The following is a 23409-nucleotide window of genomic DNA, read 5'->3' as shown; positions in this document are numbered from 1 at the left end:
GAGGCTTCATCTGATAACTCCAACTGTGGGTCTTTTCTATTGTGTCTTTCTGTTTTTATTTATGTTATCATGACCCCTTATTTATATGTGTGTCTGTATGTATGTGTGTATGCATCAGACACTGATTTTAAAAAATGTTCACAGACATAACGTGAAGCCTACAAAGTTGATCTCTTTCTCCAGGGAGGACTTTTTTTGCTTCTGCCAGCTGTCTGGGGGATTATTATTCTGGGATCCTCACATGCCAGTTTCAGAGACTGAGGTGTTTTGAAAGTGCATGATTCTCTTGTGAGATTTTGTGTACTTCCAGGCCACTCCCATTCCTAGGGTGGAGTCCTTCTGGGTCCCAAACTACAAGAGGGGAGTTACTAAGGAGAGGGTTTCCTCATTCTCCTACTCTTATTGAGTCCTAGATTCCACTCATTGTCCTCATAATCTTGAGAAGCTTTCAGAATCTGTTTAATTTCTCATTTGCTCTTGCAGAAATTGACAAATGCTCCATGGTAAGACTAATCTTAATCATGGGCTTACCTCTCTGCTTCTCTTTCTTTTTCCAGAAACTGGTCTAATATTTCTTTACTACCTTGTTAGCTCTATGATGCCTTCAGGTAGAATAAATTTTTTTACTTGAGGTTTTCAAGTTGTCCTATGTAGGAAGGTTTAGAATTAACTGTTCTACTATTAGCAGAAATGTTAAGTTCTATATGTCTAATATTGATTTCCTCTCATTTTCTAGATATTTGTACGGGAGGTGTTCCCTGTTAATCTTAGTCCTTCATGTTGCTTCAGTGTAAGGACTAAGTGTCAAAATTATAAAAAGCGCTATACTCTAGTGGTTCAAAACTTAGTCTCTGAAGTCAAAGAGATTTGGGTTTAAATAGTGGCTTTACATCTTCTTATATTGATATTTAGATTAACTGCAAAATACCTCGAAGATGACTTCTTGTGTTCTTTGAAAGTCTAATTATGAAGATGAAATAAGAAAATGTTATAAAGCATTTAGCACAGGGTTAGTCAAAGGGGAGTACTCTAGAAACAGGTTCTTGAAAAAAGAAATTTTGGCTTTATGGGAAAATATCCCTTTTAACGGAGAGATCTGATGATTACCACCTCAATCAAATAATCAGACTTACTCTGTCACACAGTAAAACAATCAGACATTATGTGCCTTTTAATGTGGTGCATTAAGAAGACTATTACATCCACCTATGTATAATTGCTAAATATGTCTTACCTGAATCAAATCATGAAGAGACGATCAGACAAATCATTTACAGAACATTCTATAAGAAAACCAACCTGAATTCTTAAAAAAAAACCCAACAAGTCAATATTCTGAAAAACAAAACCAAAGGCAGAGTGATGCTTCTGGTTAAAAGAGATTAAGGGGACATAAAAAATGATATGCACTTGTAAACCTTGTTTGGGTCCTGAATTGGAAAAAAAAAATCTATATATTTTGGGGGCCATTAAGAAAATTTAAATAAGGATTGTAAATTATATTATTGAATCAATATAAAAATTTTAGATGTGATGATGGTATTGCATATAGGAGAATGTACTTATTCTTAGGAGATGCATGTTGAAGTATTTAGGGGTAAAGTATCATCCTGTCTGCAACTTGGTTTCCAAAGCCTCAGCAAAAATAAATAAAACAAATGTGGAAATGTTAACAACTGGTATATCTAGGTTAGGATATACATAAGAGTTTTTTGTCATATATTTTTACTTTTCTGTGTTTGAAATTTTTCAAAATAAAAAGTTGGAGGAACATTCTTGGCTTTTTCATTCAAGTTACTCAATCTCAGGTAAGTTTTTAATTCATTCAATAAAAATTTATTGAGCACTTACTGCGTGTTACATACTCATAGGTGCTGGGGAGTGGTGATGAACTACATAGATAAGATCATTCTCTAATTTTCAGTTTCCTCATCCATAGAAAGGACGTAGAATAATAGTATCCCCTATAGAAGCACTATGCTTGGTTCCGAGTAGGCACTCAATAAATGTTGGCTATTATAATTAATCAACTTTCTCCATTGTTGATCTAATTTCATTTATTTGATGATTTTGGTCTTTCAATTCTACTGTAAATAAAAATGTATGCTCTTTCATCTTATGTATTATTCTTCCCATGATGTTACTAGTCGTCTTATTTTTGTTATTATTAGGGCATTTGAAGTTTTGGAGAGAAGATATTATATGAAATCAAAGCAAAGATGAAATTAAAAGTGGTTTGTGGTATATTTTTCAAATTAGGCTTTTATTTACTGGGGTATTCTAAGGTCCAAAGTTTATATTCATACAGATTTTATTGGTGATTATGTTCTGGTCTAAGACTGGGTTATAGACTAGAAGCAACTAAAGAAAGGTTTCTAAATTAAAAAAAAATACTAGCTCTTGAACTGATTAAATATTAAATAACACTGGAAACTCCTTAATATTCTATGCCAACAATATTCTATGTTGTTGTTCTATGCAACAACAAAACTGTGTCTATGTAACATGTTATTTTATCTATGAGTAAGAGCACTCCTTCCCTCCATTCTACTCCACCCACTCATGTTCTCAGATGCTAATGGCTTGGTCTGATAAATGCACAGTTCATTCTAGGCCCATACCATAAAATTTATCATTAAGTCCCCAAACTTTCCTTTCTGTGTAGAATGTGATCATAGCTTATAACTTATTATATAAAATAATTTTAATGCTATAGTACTAAAAACAACCAAACTAAAAATTATTCATATAACTTGCAAAATAATACTTAAAACTCATTGGGGTGACCCAATAATTAAAAATAAGTGATACTTTTGGGTTAAGTTGATTTTCAGGTGTTTATTCCCAGACATAAAACAAAACATTTCTATTTTCCTGTTTCTCTCTTACAGCTTTTGAGAAGACTGAAACAATTATTCATGTATTTCCATTAATAGTAAGCATCCCATCTACCTTATGGGTTGCACATTGCATTTCAGTACAGTCTTGTCCACTAACATAGCAAATTATTTTTATTATACCATCTGGGTAGGATTAAAATAAATAATACAGAAATAATTTAACAAATCTTTATGGAATACCTACTATATTCCAGGTTTGGGGAACATAAAAATAAATAAATGGTCCCTGCCTTCAAGAAGCTCACAGTCTAACGGGGGAGGCAGACAAATTTTAATGTAGTAGACAGCTTTAAGAGTGGTATGTACAAAGAACTATGGGAACTCTATTGAAGGTCACTTAATCCAGAATGGTAGGATCTAGAGATGGTTTCCAGATCAAGAGGGTAAGTTTTACAAAAGAGTTTGCCAAGAAGAGAGTTTGGTGGGTGGGAGGGTGAGAGGAATTTCTCTAGAAGGGATTGTTAACTAGTCCTAGAGACTGCACTGCCTGATCTTCAAGGCCCCTTCCAGCTGATCCTCACCTGCTTGATCCAACAAGGGGAATTTGTATAGAGTGAGGCATCTTTCTGATATTGTGTCTATTTGTTAGATACAGGTTTCCTGGATGCTTCTTTTTTGTGCTATGGAGCACAATTTAAGAAGAAAATGCCATACTAACTAAAATGTTTTGTAGACACTTTTTACTATGATGCTGACCACAGATTCAGAATGAACAATCTGGTATAGTGAGTACTACACCATCTACTTTTAAGAAAAAGAGAACTAAAGTTAAACTGAAGGTTCCTGAAGAGCTATAAACTTAAGTCAGGTATATAGCGTTCTCTAAAATAATATATATATTTTTCTTTTAAATGTGAGGAAAACAAAAAGGACCTTAAGTCCTTTGCCTTGGTTATCTATGAGGAGTACACTAGATGGTGCTCTAAGGCTGTTAGAAAGAAAGCTTTTACCAAGAAAAAGAGTGTGGCAGTTCAAGTGTTACCGGAAACTTTCCATTGTCCCTGAGAGCAGTTCCAGGTCTGTAGGCAAGTAATGGGAATCTTAGTCTCACAAGTTTTAGCCTTCTGGTCAGGTTAATTTTAAACTAAACCACAAGTTTAACACATTTTAAAATGGGCTCAATGTTTGACAATTCAATCTGATTCCACTGAAATGGACATTTTGAAGTTCTTGAAATATAAGTGTATTACACTCTACATTTAAATATAGTGATTAATTTCATTTAGGTAGTCTTCCTAGTGTTGTCTACTTCCAGTTATGAGCCTAATTATGTCTACTGCTGAATGAATCTCTAATCAGTTTCTTCAAATGGTTTCCTGAATTTTTGAATTACTATTCAGTAGAAAATACCAATCAAACTCTCTTGTCATTAGAGTACTGCAATATGCTGATACAAATACATGAAGCAATACATTTTGAAATCACTCTATCCGTATAGTATTTCCTACATACACATTTCATGATTTTTCTACCTTACAATAAAACCAGAAAAATTTTTATGAAAGTGCAGAATAAAAACAAAGTTTGACTTTCATAATATTTTCTACTTAGTTTTCTTTTAAATGTTAAACATTAAAATGGTAAACAAAAAAATGAACCTAAGAGTCATTTTTGTTTGAAAGTCTCAAAGTTACAAGATCTTTGTAATTTTCTGGCTTATCTTTCCAGTTCTGCTTCTAGAATTTCCCCCCACGTATCTACATCCATTGGGTACATGATTTTTTCTGGTAGGCTCAGAGGAGAACATATGTTGCTGTATCTGCCACTTAGCCATTCGTGTTTCACTTTACTCTTCTGGTAATTCCTCAATAGTATTACCTGAAAGAGGTAAATCATCACTGTTAAAGAATGTAGTAGGTGGTTGGTCAGTGAGTTTGTTTAAAACTAGAGGAGCTGATTGACAGGGCTGAAAAGAAGATTAAGTATTTACACTGATACACACATACACTAACAAATGTGTTGTGTGTGTATGTGTGTGTGTGGGCGTATGTATATGTGTACAGATGCAAAGTGAGCCATGGAGTTTGCTGTGAGTTCTGGATAAAGTAGAATGAAGTAGCTAACGGGGGAATGTGCCTAAATTTAGGATTTAAAAAAATGTAAAAGGATGGATGGGATGGTGTAGTTTGTAGGAGAAGAATAATAATTCAACTTCAACTCCAAAAGCCAACACACTCTGTATGCCACTCCATCTCTGAAATCCTACCTCCTCAGGCAGAAGGTGGGGTTGGCTCAAACCTACCACCATATTGTCAAGAACACTGCAGACTACAAAGACTAAACTTACTCTCCAGGAATATCCACTTTCTAGATCATCGTCTATTTCTCTTTGGCACACAGCTCTTAGAGTCAAGCAATGAGGTTTCCACAAGGAGTCACTATTTCTTACTGTGTTATTCCAGCTCCTGCAGGTTACTGAAGCCCTGCACAAACTCCGAATGTCTAGCTGACTGAAAATTTTAAAAGTAACTTCTGGAGGCAGCAGTTCAACAAAGTTATTTTGACTCTCTTTTTTTTCCTTCTCAGCATCCACAGAATTCAATTCTATGCCCGAAACTCTTGAATTATTGTTCCTCTTGCAGTTTTTCTGCATAGCTTGATGTTTTAGCAAATTATCCTCATATGTAACCTAGAAGGCAAAGTTTAAACATGCTCAGTCTCTTCAGATCAGACGACAGAACCTACTCTGAGCCAGATACATTCTGGGTATGATTGAAAGAATCTTAACTCTCTTGACTTGAGTTTTTCAATCTGTAAAATGGGGCCAATGATGCATCTCTCCTGTGTGTTCTTAAAAGGATTAACAGGGATTATGTGTAAAGGATCTAGCTTCACATCTGAATTGCACATGGGAGGCACTCAACACATGTTACTTCCCTTCTTCTTTTAAAATGTTTTTAGTAAACGGGCTTGTTTCTAAACATTTGTTTTTCTGTTCCCAGAGAACATTATCTAAAAAAGAGAAGTGATTCTTCACAGACTACAATTTGAGTTTAGTAGTAGAAATGACTATTGTGGGAACATATTTGATTCCAAGCATTTGCCAAAAATACTTCTGAAAATGTGTATGATTCAATTCTCTTCAACTCCTAAATACTTGTCTGTGGGAGCTGATGCCTTATCATTAAGTTCTTCATCTACAATCTGTGATTTAATCATAAATCTGATGGACTTTTGTAGGGTATATAATTATTTATCTACTTGTACCTAATGGGTAGGTGCTCACAGATGACATAAATACTCTCTGAAATGGACAAGAGGTTGAAGTCCAGGTTATAATGACACAAGGTCTCAAATATTCAGTTCAGTTATAAGATTAGTGTTTTAGAAATGGCCTCTTGAAGCTATCCTACATGCATAATTATGTAACTAACAACAATAAACAATGTTCATAATTCAGCTAGGTACAGCATATAATTAAAGATGGGTAGGCTTCCAAAATCAGTTGAGACCATGGAGCTATTTTTGCATATAAAGACAGCTCATATTAAAATCAGTTTATTCCATGGTGTACTTTCTTTTATAATGGGTGTGTGTGTGTGTGTGTGTGTGTGTGTGACAGTGCAGGAAGAGGGGTTTGTTAAATGCTTCTTTTTAATTCAGCTAATGATTATTCCCCTTTCTAGACATGTTACTCACCTATGTTTCTGGACTTGCCAAGGCCACAGTTGCTCCCATTCATTTGGTTGTTTATGATCCGAATTAGCTTTGGTGGTTAGAATTTTAATGCCTCTGCTCAACAGAGAACTTCCTCTCCAAGTTTTGGGGAAGTAAGAAAGCAAACTGATAGAAACAAATTCATGAGTCAAGAGCAAGTTTTTGCCACGGAACTCATCTCTCTCACCATCAAACAAACCAAGCCAAACTACTATATTCTTGAAAAAAATTTCATATTAAGAGAACATTACCGTGCATTTAAACATTTGTTACTTTCCCCAGGATCTCAATGGTGAATAAAATGCATCCTCTCGTTACAGTTCTTCCCCAGGAGGCAAATGAATTTTTTGAATTTAACAGCTGGGGGTACCTTGGTGAGGTTCCTAAGCTCCCACTAGGCATCTTCTTTTAAGTCCAGTTTTGCCTGGATACCTGGACAACTATCCCTCTTCTGCCCCTTCGTGTTTATGAACCATATTTTGCTGAATTACCTCTCTAGTTAGGTAAGAGCTCGCCCCTTTTCCGGTGTCACGAGGAGGGAGGGATCGGGAGGCAGCGCAGACCAACCCCGCAGGTCGGAAGGAATGACCCCACATCCCACTGAGCCACCCTCCTTTAGGGGGTCGCGCAGTCTGCATCTGCCCGAGTCCAAAGAACACGGAGCAATGACAAATAAGCGACAATAACAACCGTCAGCACCGACTGTCACCACAGTTCTAAGGAGCTGAGCCGAAGCTGAGCTGTCCAGACGTCTGCTGGAAGGGAAGACCTTCCTACCTCCAGTGCCTCGGTAGCTCCTCCAGCGAATTAAATCCTTTGGAATTCGAATCCTTCGCCATAGTCCCTCCAGTCCCGCCCACTGTAGCTCCGCCTTGCTGACTCGGATTTCGTACAGGCGTAGAGAGAAGCGCGCGTTGCCTTTTGGGAGTGGTAGTTTTACCAGGGCGTCTCAGCTCAGCAAGAGAGGAGAAGGAGGCGCCAAGGACTACAAGGCCCGGCATCCTCCACGGCGGGTGGCGGTGAGAAAGGGTGGGGGGGTGGTTAACCCGGGCTTTTAAAAAATAATTTTGAGGCGGAGTGTTGGAAGAATCCCGGCGCGCGTCACGGGTCGGAAAGGGGAGGCGGGACTCGGACGCGGAGCTGGGGCCTCGGCTGAGCGAGGCCTGGAGACACTCGAGCGGAGCCTGTGCTCCTCCTCCCCCTGCGTTTTTCTGAGGGCCTGCCTTGGCCCCGCGCGTGTCCATGGAAGGCGGAAACGGCTGCGGGGACCGTCTCCTTGCGAAGGGGTGTAGTCCTCGCCGCCATGTCCGGGGGCTTCGAGCTGCAGCCGCAGGACGGCGGCCCCCGGGTGGCCCTGGCCCCCGGGGAGACGGTGATCGGCCGCGGGCCGCTGCTGGGAGTAAGTGTGGCAGGGAGGCTCTGCCGGACCCAGAGAGCCGTGCGAGGTCCTCGCCGTTTCCTGAAGCCCTGCTCCCCGTTTCTGGCTTCCCCACCACGCCGGCCCTGCATGTCTGGATTTTAGAAGTTTGGGAGCAGCACGTTTTTCTGTCAACTTTAATCAACTCACAAACGTTTCCTTATGTTGCGTTTAAAAAGCACGGACTTGTATTATCATTATTACATTCTTATCCAGAGGTCGGCAAACTAATGTCCCTGAGTCCAAATCCAGCCTGTTTTTATACGGGCGCACGTAGTAAGAATGGTTCTTAAGTTTTAAAATGTGAAATGTAACAAACAAAAAGCCTGCTAGCCTTTCAGGGAGAATATTGGCCCAAGGATTGAGGATATTGTCTCTTGGCCTGACAAGCTACGGTATTTATAGTAGAATCTGGCCCTTTACAGAAAAAGTTTGCCAACCTCTGATCTTATCTTTCCTAGAATAATTTCTTTTAAGCTTTTGGCCTCTTGTCGGACTGCATGAGCCTTACTTTTACTGTAATAGTCTTTTTCAATAATATCAGCAGCTAACCCTTATGTAGTGTGTAATGTTCCTGGCGGTGATCTAAGGACTTTACGTATACCAACTTTTTAACCCATTCAAAATCCTGTGAGTTAGGTGCTCTTATCTTCATTGTTCGGATGAGAAAATGGAGCCATAGAGTGGTTATTTAAAGGGCACACATAAGATTTCGGACACGTAGTGCCACTGAGCTATATATTCTCCACCCTCTTTAGGATGTTTAGGAGTTTGAAAATTTTCCTGTTGCATTCTGGAATTTTATAGGTCTCTACCTCAAACATATGTTGTCGTTTTAACATTCAGCATATCTTTAGTGCCTACTTTGTGTAGCACATTCTCTGATGGTAGCACTGTGGTGTTACAAAGATGAATGAGATGTGGGTCTCTGCCCTCTAGAAGTTTTCTCTTAGGCTCTGGAGACAAACCTGTGTCAGTGAGCTAATATCAGAGTAAAGAGTGTGGACTATTATCCTGGCTAACCTCCAGTGTCTAAGTGGAACCATTGATATTAGCCTTAGGACCCTTCTCTGAGAGGAAAAGGAGTGGTAATTGGGGGTTCCGATGTGGACGTCTATCCTAAAGCGGTGTGTATAAGTATATGTGTTTGTGTGCATATGTGTATATGCAGTAAGATTATTGAGAAAGTTAAAGTTTACGTGCCGTTTATTTTATTTATTTATTTATTTTTTATTAGCATATAATGTATTATTTGTTTCAGGGCTACAGATCTATAATTCATCAGTCTTGCACAATACACAGCGCTCCCCACAACACATACCCTCCCCAGTGTCCATCACCCAGCCATTCCATCCCTCCCACCCCCCTCCACTCCAGCAACCCTCAGTTTGTTTCCTGAGATTAAGAGTCTCTTATGGTGCTGTTAATTTTTTTACTGGACAAGTAATTACTTAAATGTTTAGGTAATATTCTGTTACTTTTCTCCATAGTTTAACCTAAACATTTGAGAGAACTGCCTGGGAGGTTTTTTTTCCTCCCACCCTCCCTCTTCTCTTTCTCCATATATATGAAATTTTACAGAGTATGTGCTTCATCTAAAAATCTTATGTCTGGTGACAATTGAGTTTTGATTTGCTTAACAAATTGTATCACCAGTACAGAGTACTGTGGATCTGGTTAAAAGATCAATGAATTTTAGGCTTATGTTTTATAAACATGGCAACAGATTATAGACCCTTTCATTGTTTGTAGCTTGATCTTTGTATTTAGGCTTGCTAAGGTGAAATGAGCCTAGTTGGTTTCTGTCTTAAAATGGTAAGGAGTAGAAAGTTAGTCTATCTGGTCAGAATTTTGCTTCTCCTTTTCAAATAATCATTCAGTGATGAGATTCTCTTGCCAAGTTTGGCAGCTATTAGAAGTGGTTATGAACAATGTCCTAAATGTGTTGAAGGAAAAATTTGAAGAACAAACAAATCAGTTTGTGGTTTTAAAGATTTTGGAGCTGTCATGTTTCTTTCTTTGCAGTGGTTAAAACTCAACATGATGGAGGCGACTGGGTGGCTCAGTTGGTTAAGCGTCTGCCTTCCACTCAGGTCTGATCTCCAGGGTGGGGTCTTGGGATTGAGCCCTGCCAGGCTCCCTGCTCAGTGGGTCTGCTTCTTCCTCTCCCTCTGTGTCTCCCCGCCCCCCCCACCCCACTCTCTCTCTCTCTCTCTCTCTCTCAAATAAATAAAATCTTAAAAAACAAACAAACAACAACAACTCACCATTAGGGCATGTTTCAAACAGCAGCAATTCCAGTGAGGCTTTTTTTTTTTTGTAGTGTGAGAGAGCAAGGACTTAGTTAAAGTAGGAAAATTCAGGAAGTTCATTGTAAATTATTCATAATATAATGATTAATTATTACTATGTGATGATTAATAATGATGATTTTGGAACTAACTTAACAAGTCATGTTTTTTGGAGATAAGTTTCACAGGCCTTCATGGCTGTACAAGCATAAAGGTTTATAATTCCAGTGTGTAAAATGGGCTTGGTGGTGAAACAATTTGATAAGAATGTCTTTACGTCTTTACAGTGGCAGGAAAACCCTTATAGATAACAGAGCACAGTGAAATTTAATTTTCTTGTGCCATTTGCTTTAGTGGGAGTCATCAGTGAACCCAAGGTCTTTGTTTACTAGGTTGTATTCTGTTTTATGGTCCATACCAATTAAAGGTTTTACAGCAGAATGAATCTCCATGGAATTATCCTGGGTGAAAACAGCCAATCCCAAAGGTTACATATTGTATGAATTTATTTATATAACATTATTGAAATGACAAATTATAAATATGGAGAACAGATTCCTGGTTGCCAGGAGTTACAAGAAGGGGGGAGGGGAGTAGGAGGGAGTTGGTATGGCTATAACATAGCAACATGAGGGATTTTTGTGGTGATGGAAATGTTCTGTTATCTTGACTGTATCAGTATCAATATCTGGTTGGGATATTGTATTATAGTGTTGCAAGATGTTACCGCTGGGGAAAACTGGGGATATGGTACAAGAGATTTTTCTGTATTGTATCTTCCAATTATATGTGAACCTACAATTATCTTAAATAAAAAATTTACTTTTAAAAAAGGTTTTACAGTACAGCATCTTAAGCAACAGAGTACCTTTACAGCAATTCTATGCATTACTCTGTGCTTATCAAGATAAATGTACTCTTAATCCCCTTCACCTATTTCAGCCATTCCTGCCCTCCTGCTCCCCCCATGGTAAACATCTCTTTGTTCTCTGTGGGTTCCCTGCTCAGCGGGGAGCCTGCTTCTCCCTCTCCAGCTCCTCCCCTGCTTGTGTTCCCTCTCTCAGTCTGTCTCTGTCAAATAAATAAATAAAAAATCTTAAAAAAAAAAAAAAAGAAACAAGTTGTTACTCTCAAGAAACTTACAGTTTCATAGGTATGAGAGACAGAGGAACAGGTAACTAAACAGTGGTTGCAACTTCAAATGGGGACTGGAGCCAGGCAGGCACCTTGAGTGAGTGAAATTGGAGGGAGTAAGAAAAACAGGGATGATGGTAAATAAATCACAGCAGTGTCGTAGATTACAACTGCCTCAGTTTTGGGAAGGCCACAAGGAAAGGGATCTGTAATGTGGTCCCTGCTATTCACTCCCATACCCACCTGGTATCAGTGACCTATTCTTTTCAAGAGTAGTAAGAAATCTGGATTTTTAGACATAACCTCTGACTTTTCAAAGATCACATTTAATTAAAAGTTTTGTTTCAGTACCATGAGCCAGCCGAACAGAAAAGAATGTTCCATGATACAGAGAGGTATAGGAAGGAACCCTCGGTCAAGATGAGGGGTCAGGGAAGGTTTTCATGAATTCAGTGACATTGAGCTGACTTTGAAGTGAAAGAACAGTTAGAAGTTTGGTAGGTAGAGAGTCGGTGGTAGAGAGGGAAAGGCCTTCAGGCTAAGTGGTTGTATGATGTATGGTTTCCTGGCTCTACGATGGAAAGTGTATGACATATTGGATGACTGGATAAGTGCTGACTAGGCTTGTGGGATAATCACATTACATTACTGTTCCCCTTTAACTTTCAGAGACATTGCTTTTATATAGGATGTATCTTTCTTTTTAAAAATAGGGTTTATTTTACTGAGCAGTTTTAGGTTCATGGCAGAATTGAGTGCAAAGTACAGAGAGTTTCCATATATACCTCTGCCTCTTCCCCTCCATACACACACACACACACACACACAACCTCCCTCACTATCAACATCTTGCACCACAGTGGTATAGTCGATGAACCTATATTGACTTGTCATTATCATCCAAAGTCCATAGTTTAACACTAAGGTTCACTCTTGGTGCACATTCTGTGGGTTTTAACGAATGTGTAATGACACATATCAACTATTATAGTATCACATAGAATAGTTTCACTGCCCTAAACATCCTTATGTTCTGTCCTTTATTTCTTCCTCTTCCAACCTCTGGCAACTACTGAATTTTTTACTGTCTCCGTAGCTTTACCTTTTCCAGAATATTATATAGTTGGAATTATACAGTATGTATATGTAGACTTTCTTAGATTGGTTTCTTTCTTTTTTTTTTTAAGATTTTACTTATTTGAGAGAGAGAGACAGAGCAGGAGCAGGAGAGGGTGGAGAGGTAGAGGGAGAAGCAGACTCCGCGCCGAGCAGGGAGCCCAACTCGACTTGGGGCTCGATTCCAGGACCCTGGCATCATGACCTGAGCCGAAGGCAGACGCTTAACTGACTGAGCCACCCCGGCGCCCCTAGATTGGTTTCTTTCAATTAGTAATGTGTGTTTAAGGTTCCTCCATGTCTTCTCATTGCTTTTTAGTGATGAGTAATATTCCATTGTCTGGATGGTCCACAGTTTATTCATTTACCTACTGAAGGATATCTTGGTTACTCCCAAGTTCTGGCAATTATGAATAAAGCTATTACAAACATCCACATGCAAGTTTTTGTGTAGACATGTTTTTAGTTCATTTGGGTAAAAATACCAAGGAGCTCAATTGCTGGATCATATGGTAAGAGTGTGTTTAGTTTTGTAAGTAGCTGCAACTATCTTTCAATGTGGCTATACCATTTTGCATTCCCATCATCAGTGAATGATTTCCTGTTTTTCCACAATCTCACCAGCATTTTGTGTTGTCAGTGATTTGGGTTTTGGCCATTCTGATAGGTGTATGGTGAATTACTTTTCATATATATATATTCATATGAATTTCATATATATTTATTTATTTCTAAATCAAGCTCTCTAAACTGTCTCCTGGATACTACTCAGCCTTAATATGCCATCTCCTCACATGCCTCCATACCTCTGTTTGAGTTCCTTCCTCTGGTAATTGGATTCTGTAGGTAGCATTTGGGTATCTGTAATTTTAAAAACTCTGAAGATGATCTGTTGCAAAATTAGAGTTGGAAACCTCTTCTAGACATACTAATAATGCTTGGCACAAATAATTCTTTAAGAAATGTCTGCTGAACTGAATTAAATAACTATTGAGACACTTTAATTTACTGAAGTCTCAAGTGAGGGTTTAAACCCAGTTTTGTCTTCCTAAGTTCTGCTTCTGTTTTTACTCATTATGTTGCCTCTGTCATAATATATTCATAATAAGGATGATTCTCACATTTGGGTAGCATTCACTTTGCAAGTAACATTGCAAGCCAAACAGGTTGAGTGAGTTGGGATTTCAGTGGTATCAAGTCAGCACAGTTCCATCATATTGGCTAACAATTCAGCAACCTTGACTTAGGAGTTCAGAAGGTATTGGATTTTACTTTTTAAAATCTAAGTGATCCATATTTCACCGGTATTGTGGATTAAATAGATGTTTGTGAGGTAGCCTGATAACCTAACTACTATTATAGAATTAGTCTTATGGGAAAGTATTTCACAAGTTTCAAAGACCATTTCACATCCAGTATATTAATAACCTTTTAAAGAGAGCTTACTGGAATCTGTCTAGAGAGCCTCTGGCAAAAATCAAGTTTGTTTCCTCAAACTTGCCCTTTGTTAATATCAGAAAATGAACTTTGGTACATTCCAAGTGCAATAATATTAAATACTTCGTATCAACTAACTTTTTCCATGTTGAGGAATAAGATGGACTTACTTATCTAATGTTATGACAGAATCTCAGTGTTGATTGAACTCTGGAGTGTGTCCTCGATCTGATAACTGCGAAGCAGTCTTGATAAGAAAATTTCATGGTTTGTCAACTGGTTTACAGTAACCAGCCTCCCATCCAAGTACTAACCAGGCCCCACCCTGCTTAGCTTCTGAGATCAGACGAGATTGGGTGTGTTTAGGGTGGTATGGCCATAGACTACAGTAACTAGTCTCTACTTAATTCAAGTCTTAATTTTAGATTTTCTTTACCTGCCACATACACAAGTTTGAGGAAAATATTTTATGTAAATTATGTCTGAAATAGATCCTGTGCTTCTTTAGGTTTATGCATTTTCTCGTAATACAGGCCCAAATCCCATACCAGAGGGTTTTTTATTTTTCTCTACCACAAAAGTTTGAATTTGTCACTTTTTTTGTCTGTTGTTGATAGAGCAAACCGGATAATCTTGTGTGACAGCACTATAAGTTATAAAGTATTATACAAGAAAATTTTTATTATCTTAAGCATTTGGTGTGTTATGTAATTTATATTGGAAAAAACTAATCTTGCCTCTTCTCTGTTTATTTATGTTTATAGGAGCCAGGCTACATGGGGATATTGTATTTATGAGATATATTATACCTGTCTGTGATATTCAGAAATTTCTCTAGGGAAACATTTTAAGAAAAATTAACTGCTGTTGGTTTTTCAGTAAATGTATATAGGCAAAAGTGAAATGAAAGATACCATTGTATTCTGTTTCAGGATCCAGTAGCTTTTCTGCTTTTTCTTTATTCAGGTTTGTTTTTTATTTTTAGAATGTTGGAAATAATAAACAAATAGGTCAGAGACCTTGATTCAAAACATCCAAGCATTTCTGCTAGTAGCATAAGAAAATCTTCATTTTGTTTGACTTCAGTAAATGCCAAAAATAAATATTTGGCAAACAAATCACAGTTCTTTTATGTTTTCATGTCTTTATCTTTTTTTAGCACAAACTTCATGTCTTAAAAGCAAGACATGAAGACAAGGAGAAAAGACTTGTCCTTATCATAATGTGTGAAACATTCAATTTAGACCCAGAAAATGAAAGATAAGGGATCCACATTTTATCGATACAAAAGTGATACAAAAACAGAGTCCTGTCCCCGTTCAAGAAACAGTATGAAGAATTCAAGTAAAAAGAGTTGGTTTATTCTGTAGTATCTGAAGAAGAATTGCTATCATTTTATCTGTTGTTAACAAAGGATGGGGTGGGTGCCTGGGTGGCTCAGTCGTTAAGTGTCTGTCTTCAGCTCAGGTCATGATCCCGGGGTCCTGGGATCCAGCCCCACATCGGGCTCCCTGCTCAGCGGGAAGCCTGCTTCTACCTCTCCCTCTGTTTGCCATTCCCCCTGATTATGCTCACTCTATCTCTCTTTCTCTGTCAAATAAATAAATAAAATATTAAAAAAACAAAGGATAGGGGTGATTTCAGCATTACCTGTTAGCCTGAGTATCCTTCAGCTCCTGCCATATGTTATGCAACCTTTTTAATATTAAAAAAAATTCTTGGGCTTGAATGTTCAATTTGGTTAGCTTCTCTGACTAGCTGATCATACATGAATTTATTATTAGATGTCCAGTATCAATATAACAGTTGTTGGAGTAAAGGATATTAATCATAATTGCTTTTGGCTACAAGTAACACATGGTGACAAACAGCAGCTTAATCAAATTTCCTTTTGTAAGAGAATCTCTGGGGCAGTCAGTTCCAGGACCAGTGCAGATACCCAAGGAATGGCCTCTTCCGTGTTCCTCCTTTTTCATCCTTTGCAGGTGGCTTGCATGCCTGCAGTCATGAGATGGTTGCTGTACCTTGAAGTGTCCCATTTACACAGTAAGAAAAGAAGAAGGCAGAGACCAAAAAAAAAGCCCATGCCAGCTGAGCCTGTTCCTGGTTATCATGAAGACAATAATCTTTCCAGAAACTCCACTGTTTTAAAATGGAGATTTTGTTGTTTTGTTCAGGAATGGTGAGGCCAACAGGTTAAAAGACGCTTGCCATTGAAAAGATAATTTATTACTCACAGTTCCCAAGAGAAAGAAGGGCACACAGGGCCATGCGGGGCCACATGAGGTTGGTTGAAGGCAGAAGACAGAGCTAGGGGTACTGCAGGAAAGCCTTTCTTACGGTTTTCTCAGCAATGAATGGGCAAGGCAAAGTAAGCAGGTGCAGGATGGTCTAGTTTGAATAATGTTATGGGGCTCTGAGCTGTAGGGGCTGCCCTTAGTTGTCTGATGCCTAGCCCTGGGGTGATTGGGGCAGCATAAGAGCCAGGGAAAGCCATAATTGGGAGTACAGGCTTCAGATTGGTTAGTTTGCTTATGAAAGGTATACTCGTAGGTGAGTCATTTACTGTCTCCAAGAAGCCCATAACCCTGGGAGAGGTAATCCTTCCTTAGTTCAAGATGTGAAATATCAAAACATTAGATGCGGAAACTAGAAAATGTGGTTAATACACACTCTTATATCCTTTGCTAGAGCTTGTCATTTGGCCATTCATAGCTACAGGGAATTCTGGGCACTTGGATATTTTTAAATGGGTACATTCTTATCCTCAATAAAACTGGAATAAATATTAGTATGGAAGAAGAAATGAATAGCTATTGATTAAGCAACTAGCAGCATCTGGTACACAATGTCACATGTGAAGAAATGGCATCTAAAAGTACAGGTGTAGTTTAAAGCATAAGTTGCGGGGCGCCTGGGTGGCTTAGTTGGTTAAGCAACTGCCTTTGGCTCAGGTCATGATCCCCGGGTCCTGGGATCAAGTCCTGCAATGGGCTCCCCCTGCTCTGCTGGGAGTCTGCATCTCCCTCTTCCTCTGCGTGCCACTCCCCCTGCTTGTGCGCTCTCTGTCTCTCTCTTTCTCTCTCTCTGTGTCAAATAAATAAATCTTTAAAAAAAATCATAAGTTGCAAATTCAAATGCCTGCAGAGGCCAGGTATACAATAGTGAAGTGTGCTCAGTGGAAGATTATAGGGAGTGCTGGGGTCTATGGTGAGATGGAAGGTACATATACTTTTCAAAGCAAAACTTAAAAAAAAAAAAAAGAGAGAAGAAAAAACTGAATGAAAAACCTGGCTACCAATTTGGTGCCTAGTCTAAAACAGAGGTGAAAAAAGTTACAACTAAATAGGAAGAGGCTTATTAATTTTACTGAAATAACTGTAAATAAAATTATACTTCATTTATGTTATTTAACAATCATATACTACATTTTCTAGGTAATTTATTTTTAGAGAGAGAGCATGCGTGCGTGTGTACGAGCAGGGGTGAGGCATAGGGAGAAGGAGAGAGAGAATAATCTTAAGCAGGCTCCACACCCATCCACATCCTATGCGGGGCTCAGTCTCACAACTGAGATCATGACCTGAGCTGAAATCAAGAGTCAGAGGCCTAACTGACTAAGCTACCCAGGCGCCCCGAAATTGTTGATGATGTTGTGTGATCACTTTGGGAAGGTGGTGTCTGTCAGACTTCTCCAGTGAAGACACAATTCCCTTTGTAAGTAATTTGTGCAATGATGCTTTGAGACTTCAGGAATATTCTTTTTCCCATCAAGCACTCACCTGAAAGTTAACATCCAATGATCTTTACTGAGTCAATTATTATATTGGTAGTAACAAAATAGTGATTTTCTGGTTTGATCATTTCTTCATTAGTTGGCATTCTTTTATGAATATGAGCTTTTCCTCCCAGCCCTAGCCTCAGCCCCTTTCTCGAGTTCTGTATGAACTCATGGATTATTTTGTATTCAAAGTGTGTTGTATTCCATTATTATCATTATCCATATTGATGCCCAAATTGTTCCCAATTTTGCTGGACCATTGAGCTGCTGGATGTGAGATATATTTTCATTATTTCTCAGTCAAGGTGTGACTATTTTGGGGAGTGATCTTATCTGTGCCCCACTACCCCTAGCTTACCCCTAGCTTCTTACTCCCTCTCTTTTTCCCTCCCAGTTGTCACTTGACTTTCTGTTCCAGCATAGTAACATTTGGTTGCATTTGGTGTTTCTTTCCCCTCTTACATGTAAACTTTGTGGTCATCTCTGTTTCCTATTGTGCTTTAGATGTGAATATAGGTGGCTTTATTTGTTCTATTTGTTGATCTCTGATTTTTTGTATGGTGTGATTAGTATTTAGGTGGCTATAGTTATTTGATAGGAAATTGGAATTCCTCTATTTTAACTATTTTTATGGCTTTCTAAAGATGTGAAATGTCTGACTTTCAAATAAAGTTTTCATTTAAACAGGGTAATCAATAAACTCGGGTAAGTATTTAGTACCTTTTGAAGTATGTTATGCCATTTGTTCCTAGTCTCAATAGCTTCTAGCCAGTGCTATCTTTTTGAGTCTTTGGGTTTCTTTGCTTTTCTATAGCTTTTGTCTTTCCACTTGCAGACCAACCTCAGTCATTTTCCCGCATTGCCAATGCACCACCTACTAAGCCTTATCCACTTTATTGTCTACTGTGAGTAGACAATTGGGAATTCAGACGAGATTGGGTACATTCAGGGTGGTATGGCCATAGACTTGGGAATTCAGATAACACATCTTGTTAGACTTGGGTATGACATTAGAATAAATAGGACCAATTGAAAACCTGAAGACCTTCTGGAGCTTTATTTAGGGCTTGATTTTCTGAGAATGTCTATTTGCTTATTAAATAGTCATTCTGCCTTATTTCCAGTTCTTTAATATGTTCTAGTTTATATTCAGTTAAGCTGATGGTAAATAATCTAAAAAATTGTATTTTATGTAATGATAATGAGGGAGGAAATATAGTTTGTTTTTTTTTAAGAAAGATTTTATTTATTTATTTGACACACAAAGAGAGGGTGAGATCACAAGTAGGCAGACAGGCAGGCAGAGGGTGAGGGAGAAGCAGGCTCCCCGCTGAGCACGGATCCCGATGTGGGGCTGGATCCCAGTATGCTGGGATCATGACCCGAGCCGAAGGCAGATGCTCAACCGACTGAGCCACCCAGGTGCCCCATGGAGGAAATACAGTTTTAAAAGGAAGAGTGTCCCTAGAATCAGATTCCTTCTGTTCAAGTCCCGGTCCTGCTGCTTATTGGCTGTGTAACTTTAAGTAGTTGCTTAACCTCACTGTACTTGTATTTCTCACTTATAAAATAAAGATAATAGTGTCTTCTCTGCAGCTTTTGTGAAGATTAAAAAAGATAATACATGATAAATAATAAAACAGTGCCTTGGTCTTGATAAATAATTGCTATTACAGTTAATATAGTAGTAAGAATATATGGATATTTACTCTGCACAAGGAACAGTGATCTCTGTTTAATAAAGCAGGCCATCAGCTCCTTAGGGTAATCTATTTATGACCTAGCCTCCACATACCCTCTACCTTCTACCCTCCCCACACCCATCCTGCAATTAAAATAAGCCCCAATGATAATTTGTTAAAAGCTTCCTGTAGAGATGACATAAATTATTATTTTCTAACTTACTCATTATTTAGAGGTATAGTTTAAAAGGGACTATTATAGCTAAATGCCCAAATAACATTAATTTGAAAGGCTCTTTAAAAAACACTTTTCTTTGGTATGCTATAGAAATGCACAGCTTGCCATGAAATTACATTGTTATGGAATGATATGTCCACTAGAGGTCATGTTATGCTTTCATATATATATTTTTTTTCATGCTAGTGTCGGGAAAGCCTACTTCAAAGAAAGACTGAGATAGAAAAAGTCCATTATCGCTTCCTGCAAAAATATGGTTTGAAAAAGAAAGAAACCCAAGCTGGACTATTACAGGAACCATCATTGCATGCCATGGTTTTATATTTGACAGTCTGCTGCAAATGGATTTGTATTGTTGAAGTTAGCAATGAGATCTTACTACCCAAGTTAGAATTAGAAGCTTCTTACTCCCTGACACAGAGTAATTTTCTTTTCTTGAAACTGTTTCTGAATGATTATATGCAGGTATAGAATCATATATGACTATTTTCCCCACATATTTATTCTTATTAATGAGTATGGATTTGGAGTGCTACCTACTCAAGGAGTGGCCTACATAAGTTACTTCAGTTCTCTAGACTTTCAGTTTCCAAATTTGTAAAATGTGAATAATAGCTATGGCAGTATTATGGTGAATCTCAACATTTAAGTGAAAGTTCTATGCAAATGATAAAATCTGCACATGGTAAATTAGGTTATCGGGTAACTGCTGGTGTTTTTGGCTCACAAGGCACACAATGGGGGAGAATATAGGAACCTCCAAATTTCTTCTCTCCTTTCTTTTTTTTTTTTTTTTTTTAACATATAATGTATTATTTGTTTCAGAGGTACAGGTCTGTGATTCAACAGTCTTACACAATTCACAGCGCTCACCATAGCACATACCCTCCCCAGTGTCTATCACCCAGCCACCCCATCCCTCCCACCCCTCTTCTCTCCTTTCTGATAATTAGTTTATATTTACTTTTCTGAACTGTTGTGGCCAACAGTGTATATACTTTAAGTGGGCTACTTTTAAGATACTTTATTTTAGAAAATGTTCTAAAAATTAACTGGAGCTGTTGCAATACACATATATGGAATTCATTCTACTGTGCCTATTTTTATATAGTCATGGTTTTACATGCAGAACTGTTCTCTGATTAAAAAAATGAGTACTGATTCCTGGTACTTTCACATTTTTGCAAGTTTTTGCAGAACTAATGGGTTTAATTGAATTAGGCATTGCTGTAGTCTGTTTTTACTGATAATTTTGGTCCTTAGGTGGATAATAATCAGAGTTGAAGTGATAGATACTAAGGTGATCCAGAGATGGGCCGAATAATTACGGTGTTAAGTTTGTGCTTAACATGTTTTCATTATGTATCTGCCACAAATAACAAAGGCAATCCTAACTGTTGTGTTTATAGCCTTGCAGGGAAGGCTCAATTGGCAATTTTAGCATTTAAAGTGCAAATGATTTTTAAACTTTGGTATGCAGAAGTGCTTGTGAGGGGAAGTAGAACATTGTTGGCTCAAAACAGGAAGCAAATATATTCATTATACATTATTATATGATATTAATATATGCGTATATATTGTTTTATATATATACACACACACATATATAAATGATAATCTCTGCTGCATGTGAATATTTGGTTTTCATCACTGCCCCTCCCACCTTCCTGTTTTCTTAACTACTACTGATGGCCCTAGAGCTCCAGTGCAGGTCTGCCTGACCCTAAAACTTGTAGTCACCCCTTTATATTTACCAGACTGCTGCTCCTTAAATCCTTTTGTCATCATAACATACTATATATTTCTTATATTTGAAAGGTTTCTTAATAAGTACACCACATACAGATTTTTTTCTCATTTTATGAATTTTATTGATAAGAATCCCCACAAAATGTCTATCTTGAAACCATCATGAAAGGTTTTGGGATGTGTTAGATTCCAAGTTTGGGTCTCTGCTCTGCCATTTATTCTTCTTATGACCTTGGGCATGTCCCTTAATCTCAGAGTTGTTTAATTATCTGTTCAATGAGGACAATCATTTTAATACGCAGTTGCTGAGGGACTATTTCATATCTAACCTACTAATTTCAGAAACCTTGCTATGGGTTTTGTTGTTGTTGTTGTTACTGTTGTTTTTTATGGAGGTAGCTGTGTTTGAAATGTTTATTTTTTTTCCCCTGTAGATAACAGACAAGAGAGTGTCCAGAAGACATGCCATTCTTGAGGTGGTCGGTGGTCAGCTTCGAATCAAACCGGTATATATGTTATTCATGACTTGTTTTTAACTTTTTGCCTCTCACCTTTTTACAGCTCCTGATTAAAGTGGCTTATTTTCTAAGGTTATGGAAATAGAGAATGAATGTCAGAATATATCCTTCTTATTTCCAGAGGATAATTGGGAGATAAAGATCTAAACTTTTTAAAGTATTTATTTTCCCATAAGGCAGTGCTACATTTACCTAGTTAGAACTGTAGTGAAAGATGACTGCCAGTTCATGTATACATTATGACTGGGTATTACAAATAAGATTCTATAAGAAAGCCTGTAACTATATAATGGTTTGTTTTTGGGAGGTGAGGTAGTGACTGAAGTCACTTAAATATTACAGGGTTGTATTTTAAGAGATTTCTGTACCTCTGTGTGTAGAATTGAATATTTCTAAAATTTAAACCTTGTTCAACTTTAGGGTTGCATAAATAGTTTTAATTTGAAAGTTCTTGTTGAGGGCTAAAATTTTAATTGCTTGCTTTATAGTTTGAGCATTGATGTATCATAGGGATATTAGTTTCTGAGGATGTACTATGTGATTATTCCTTTCCATTTGCACAATGTGTTGTATAGGAGAATAAAACATGTATGAGGGTCCATCTGTTTTGGACTAGATGCCGTGGCGGTAAAATTATTATGGAACGAAATTCATTAACTTGTAACATTTTTAAACCTATATGTATTTTCATCTTATACGTACACTGCCTGTGGTATCATTAGTTCTTTCTTTTACACATAAAGTACTTTTATTATCCTGTGTTGAGCTGTTTTCAAATTTGAGAAGTATCCTTTTAATTCTAGTATTGGAAAAGTTTTGAATAAAGCTGAATTTACCCCATCTCAACATTGAATAAATACTTTAAAAAAGGTTTGTATATCATTCTGCATTGTCTTCGTGTCTTGAAAAGTGCTGATATCTATAGTCAGCTCTCCTGTGAGAGCCCATTTATTTACCATCAGCTGTTCATCTCTGAATCCTCTCCAACTGTCCTCTTAGATGAGACTTACTAGATCATAAGCTTGTTGAGTATAGGAACACTGACCCATCTTTGTATCTTTAGTATCTAGCATAATGCTGAGCACATAGTAGGTACTTAATTCATATTTGTGAATGCATGAAGAAATGCTGCAGTGAGAACTATACACGACATGTCTAAAAGTGGAGATATCATGAATTTTTACAAAATTATGTTATTCCTAGCACCTAAGTTCTTTTTTTTTTTTTTTTAAGATTTTATTTATTTGACAGAGAGAGAGAGAGAGAGAGAGAGAGCACAAACAGGGGGAGCGGGAGAGGAAGCAGACTCCCTGCTGAGCAAGGAGCCTGATGTGGGGCTCGATCCCAGGACCCTGGGATCCTGACCTGAACTGAAGACAGATGCCTAACCCACTGACCCACTCAGGTGCCCCCTAGCACCTAATTTCTAACGCCATTTCAATGACCAACTATGGCCTAAAATAAACAAGTTTGTTTTTATTGTTACTGA

General features: G+C 37.8%; 2 protein-coding genes across 2 annotated transcripts in view; one reads left to right on the top strand and one right to left on the bottom strand.

The window, feature by feature from the left end:
- Positions 1-2811: 2811 nt before the first annotated feature.
- On the bottom strand, positions 2812-7507 carry FBXO48 (F-box protein 48). The gene is made up of 4 exons (XM_036078622.2): positions 7335-7507; positions 6540-6683; positions 5188-5529; positions 2812-4718 (listed from the first exon to the last, which is right to left on the bottom strand). Exons 3-4 carry the CDS (start codon positions 5491-5493, stop codon positions 4557-4559), a joined length of 468 nt encoding a protein of 155 aa, XP_035934515.1. The 5' UTR covers positions 5494-5529; positions 6540-6683; positions 7335-7507; the 3' UTR covers positions 2812-4556.
- Positions 7508-7645: 138 nt separating this feature from the next.
- APLF (aprataxin and PNKP like factor) overlaps positions 7646-23409 on the top strand; it is an 86127-nt gene continuing 70363 nt past the window's right edge. The window contains exons 1-2 of the mRNA XM_036078621.2: positions 7646-7956; positions 21837-21908. Of these exons, the coding sequence (XP_035934514.1) occupies positions 7861-7956; positions 21837-21908 (168 nt within the window). The 5' untranslated portion in view covers positions 7646-7860. The remainder of the gene's footprint in view (positions 7957-21836; positions 21909-23409) is intronic.

Source organism: Halichoerus grypus, chromosome 10, assembly GCF_964656455.1.
Source record: "Halichoerus grypus chromosome 10, mHalGry1.hap1.1, whole genome shotgun sequence".
Taxonomy (NCBI): Eukaryota; Metazoa; Chordata; class Mammalia; order Carnivora; family Phocidae; genus Halichoerus; species Halichoerus grypus.
The sequence above is the reverse complement of the archived record's forward strand: the minus strand, read 5'-3'. Positions and strand labels throughout refer to the sequence as shown.

Coding starts and splice junctions, on each gene's coding strand:
- FBXO48 (XM_036078622.2), bottom strand. CDS start 5,493: ATGCAGAAAAACTGCAAGAGGAACAATAATTCAAGAGTTTCGGGCATA. Junction 4,719..5,187: donor AAAGTGGATATTCCTGGAGA/GTAAGTTTAGTC, acceptor TACCTCTTTCAG/GTAATACTATTGAGGAATTA.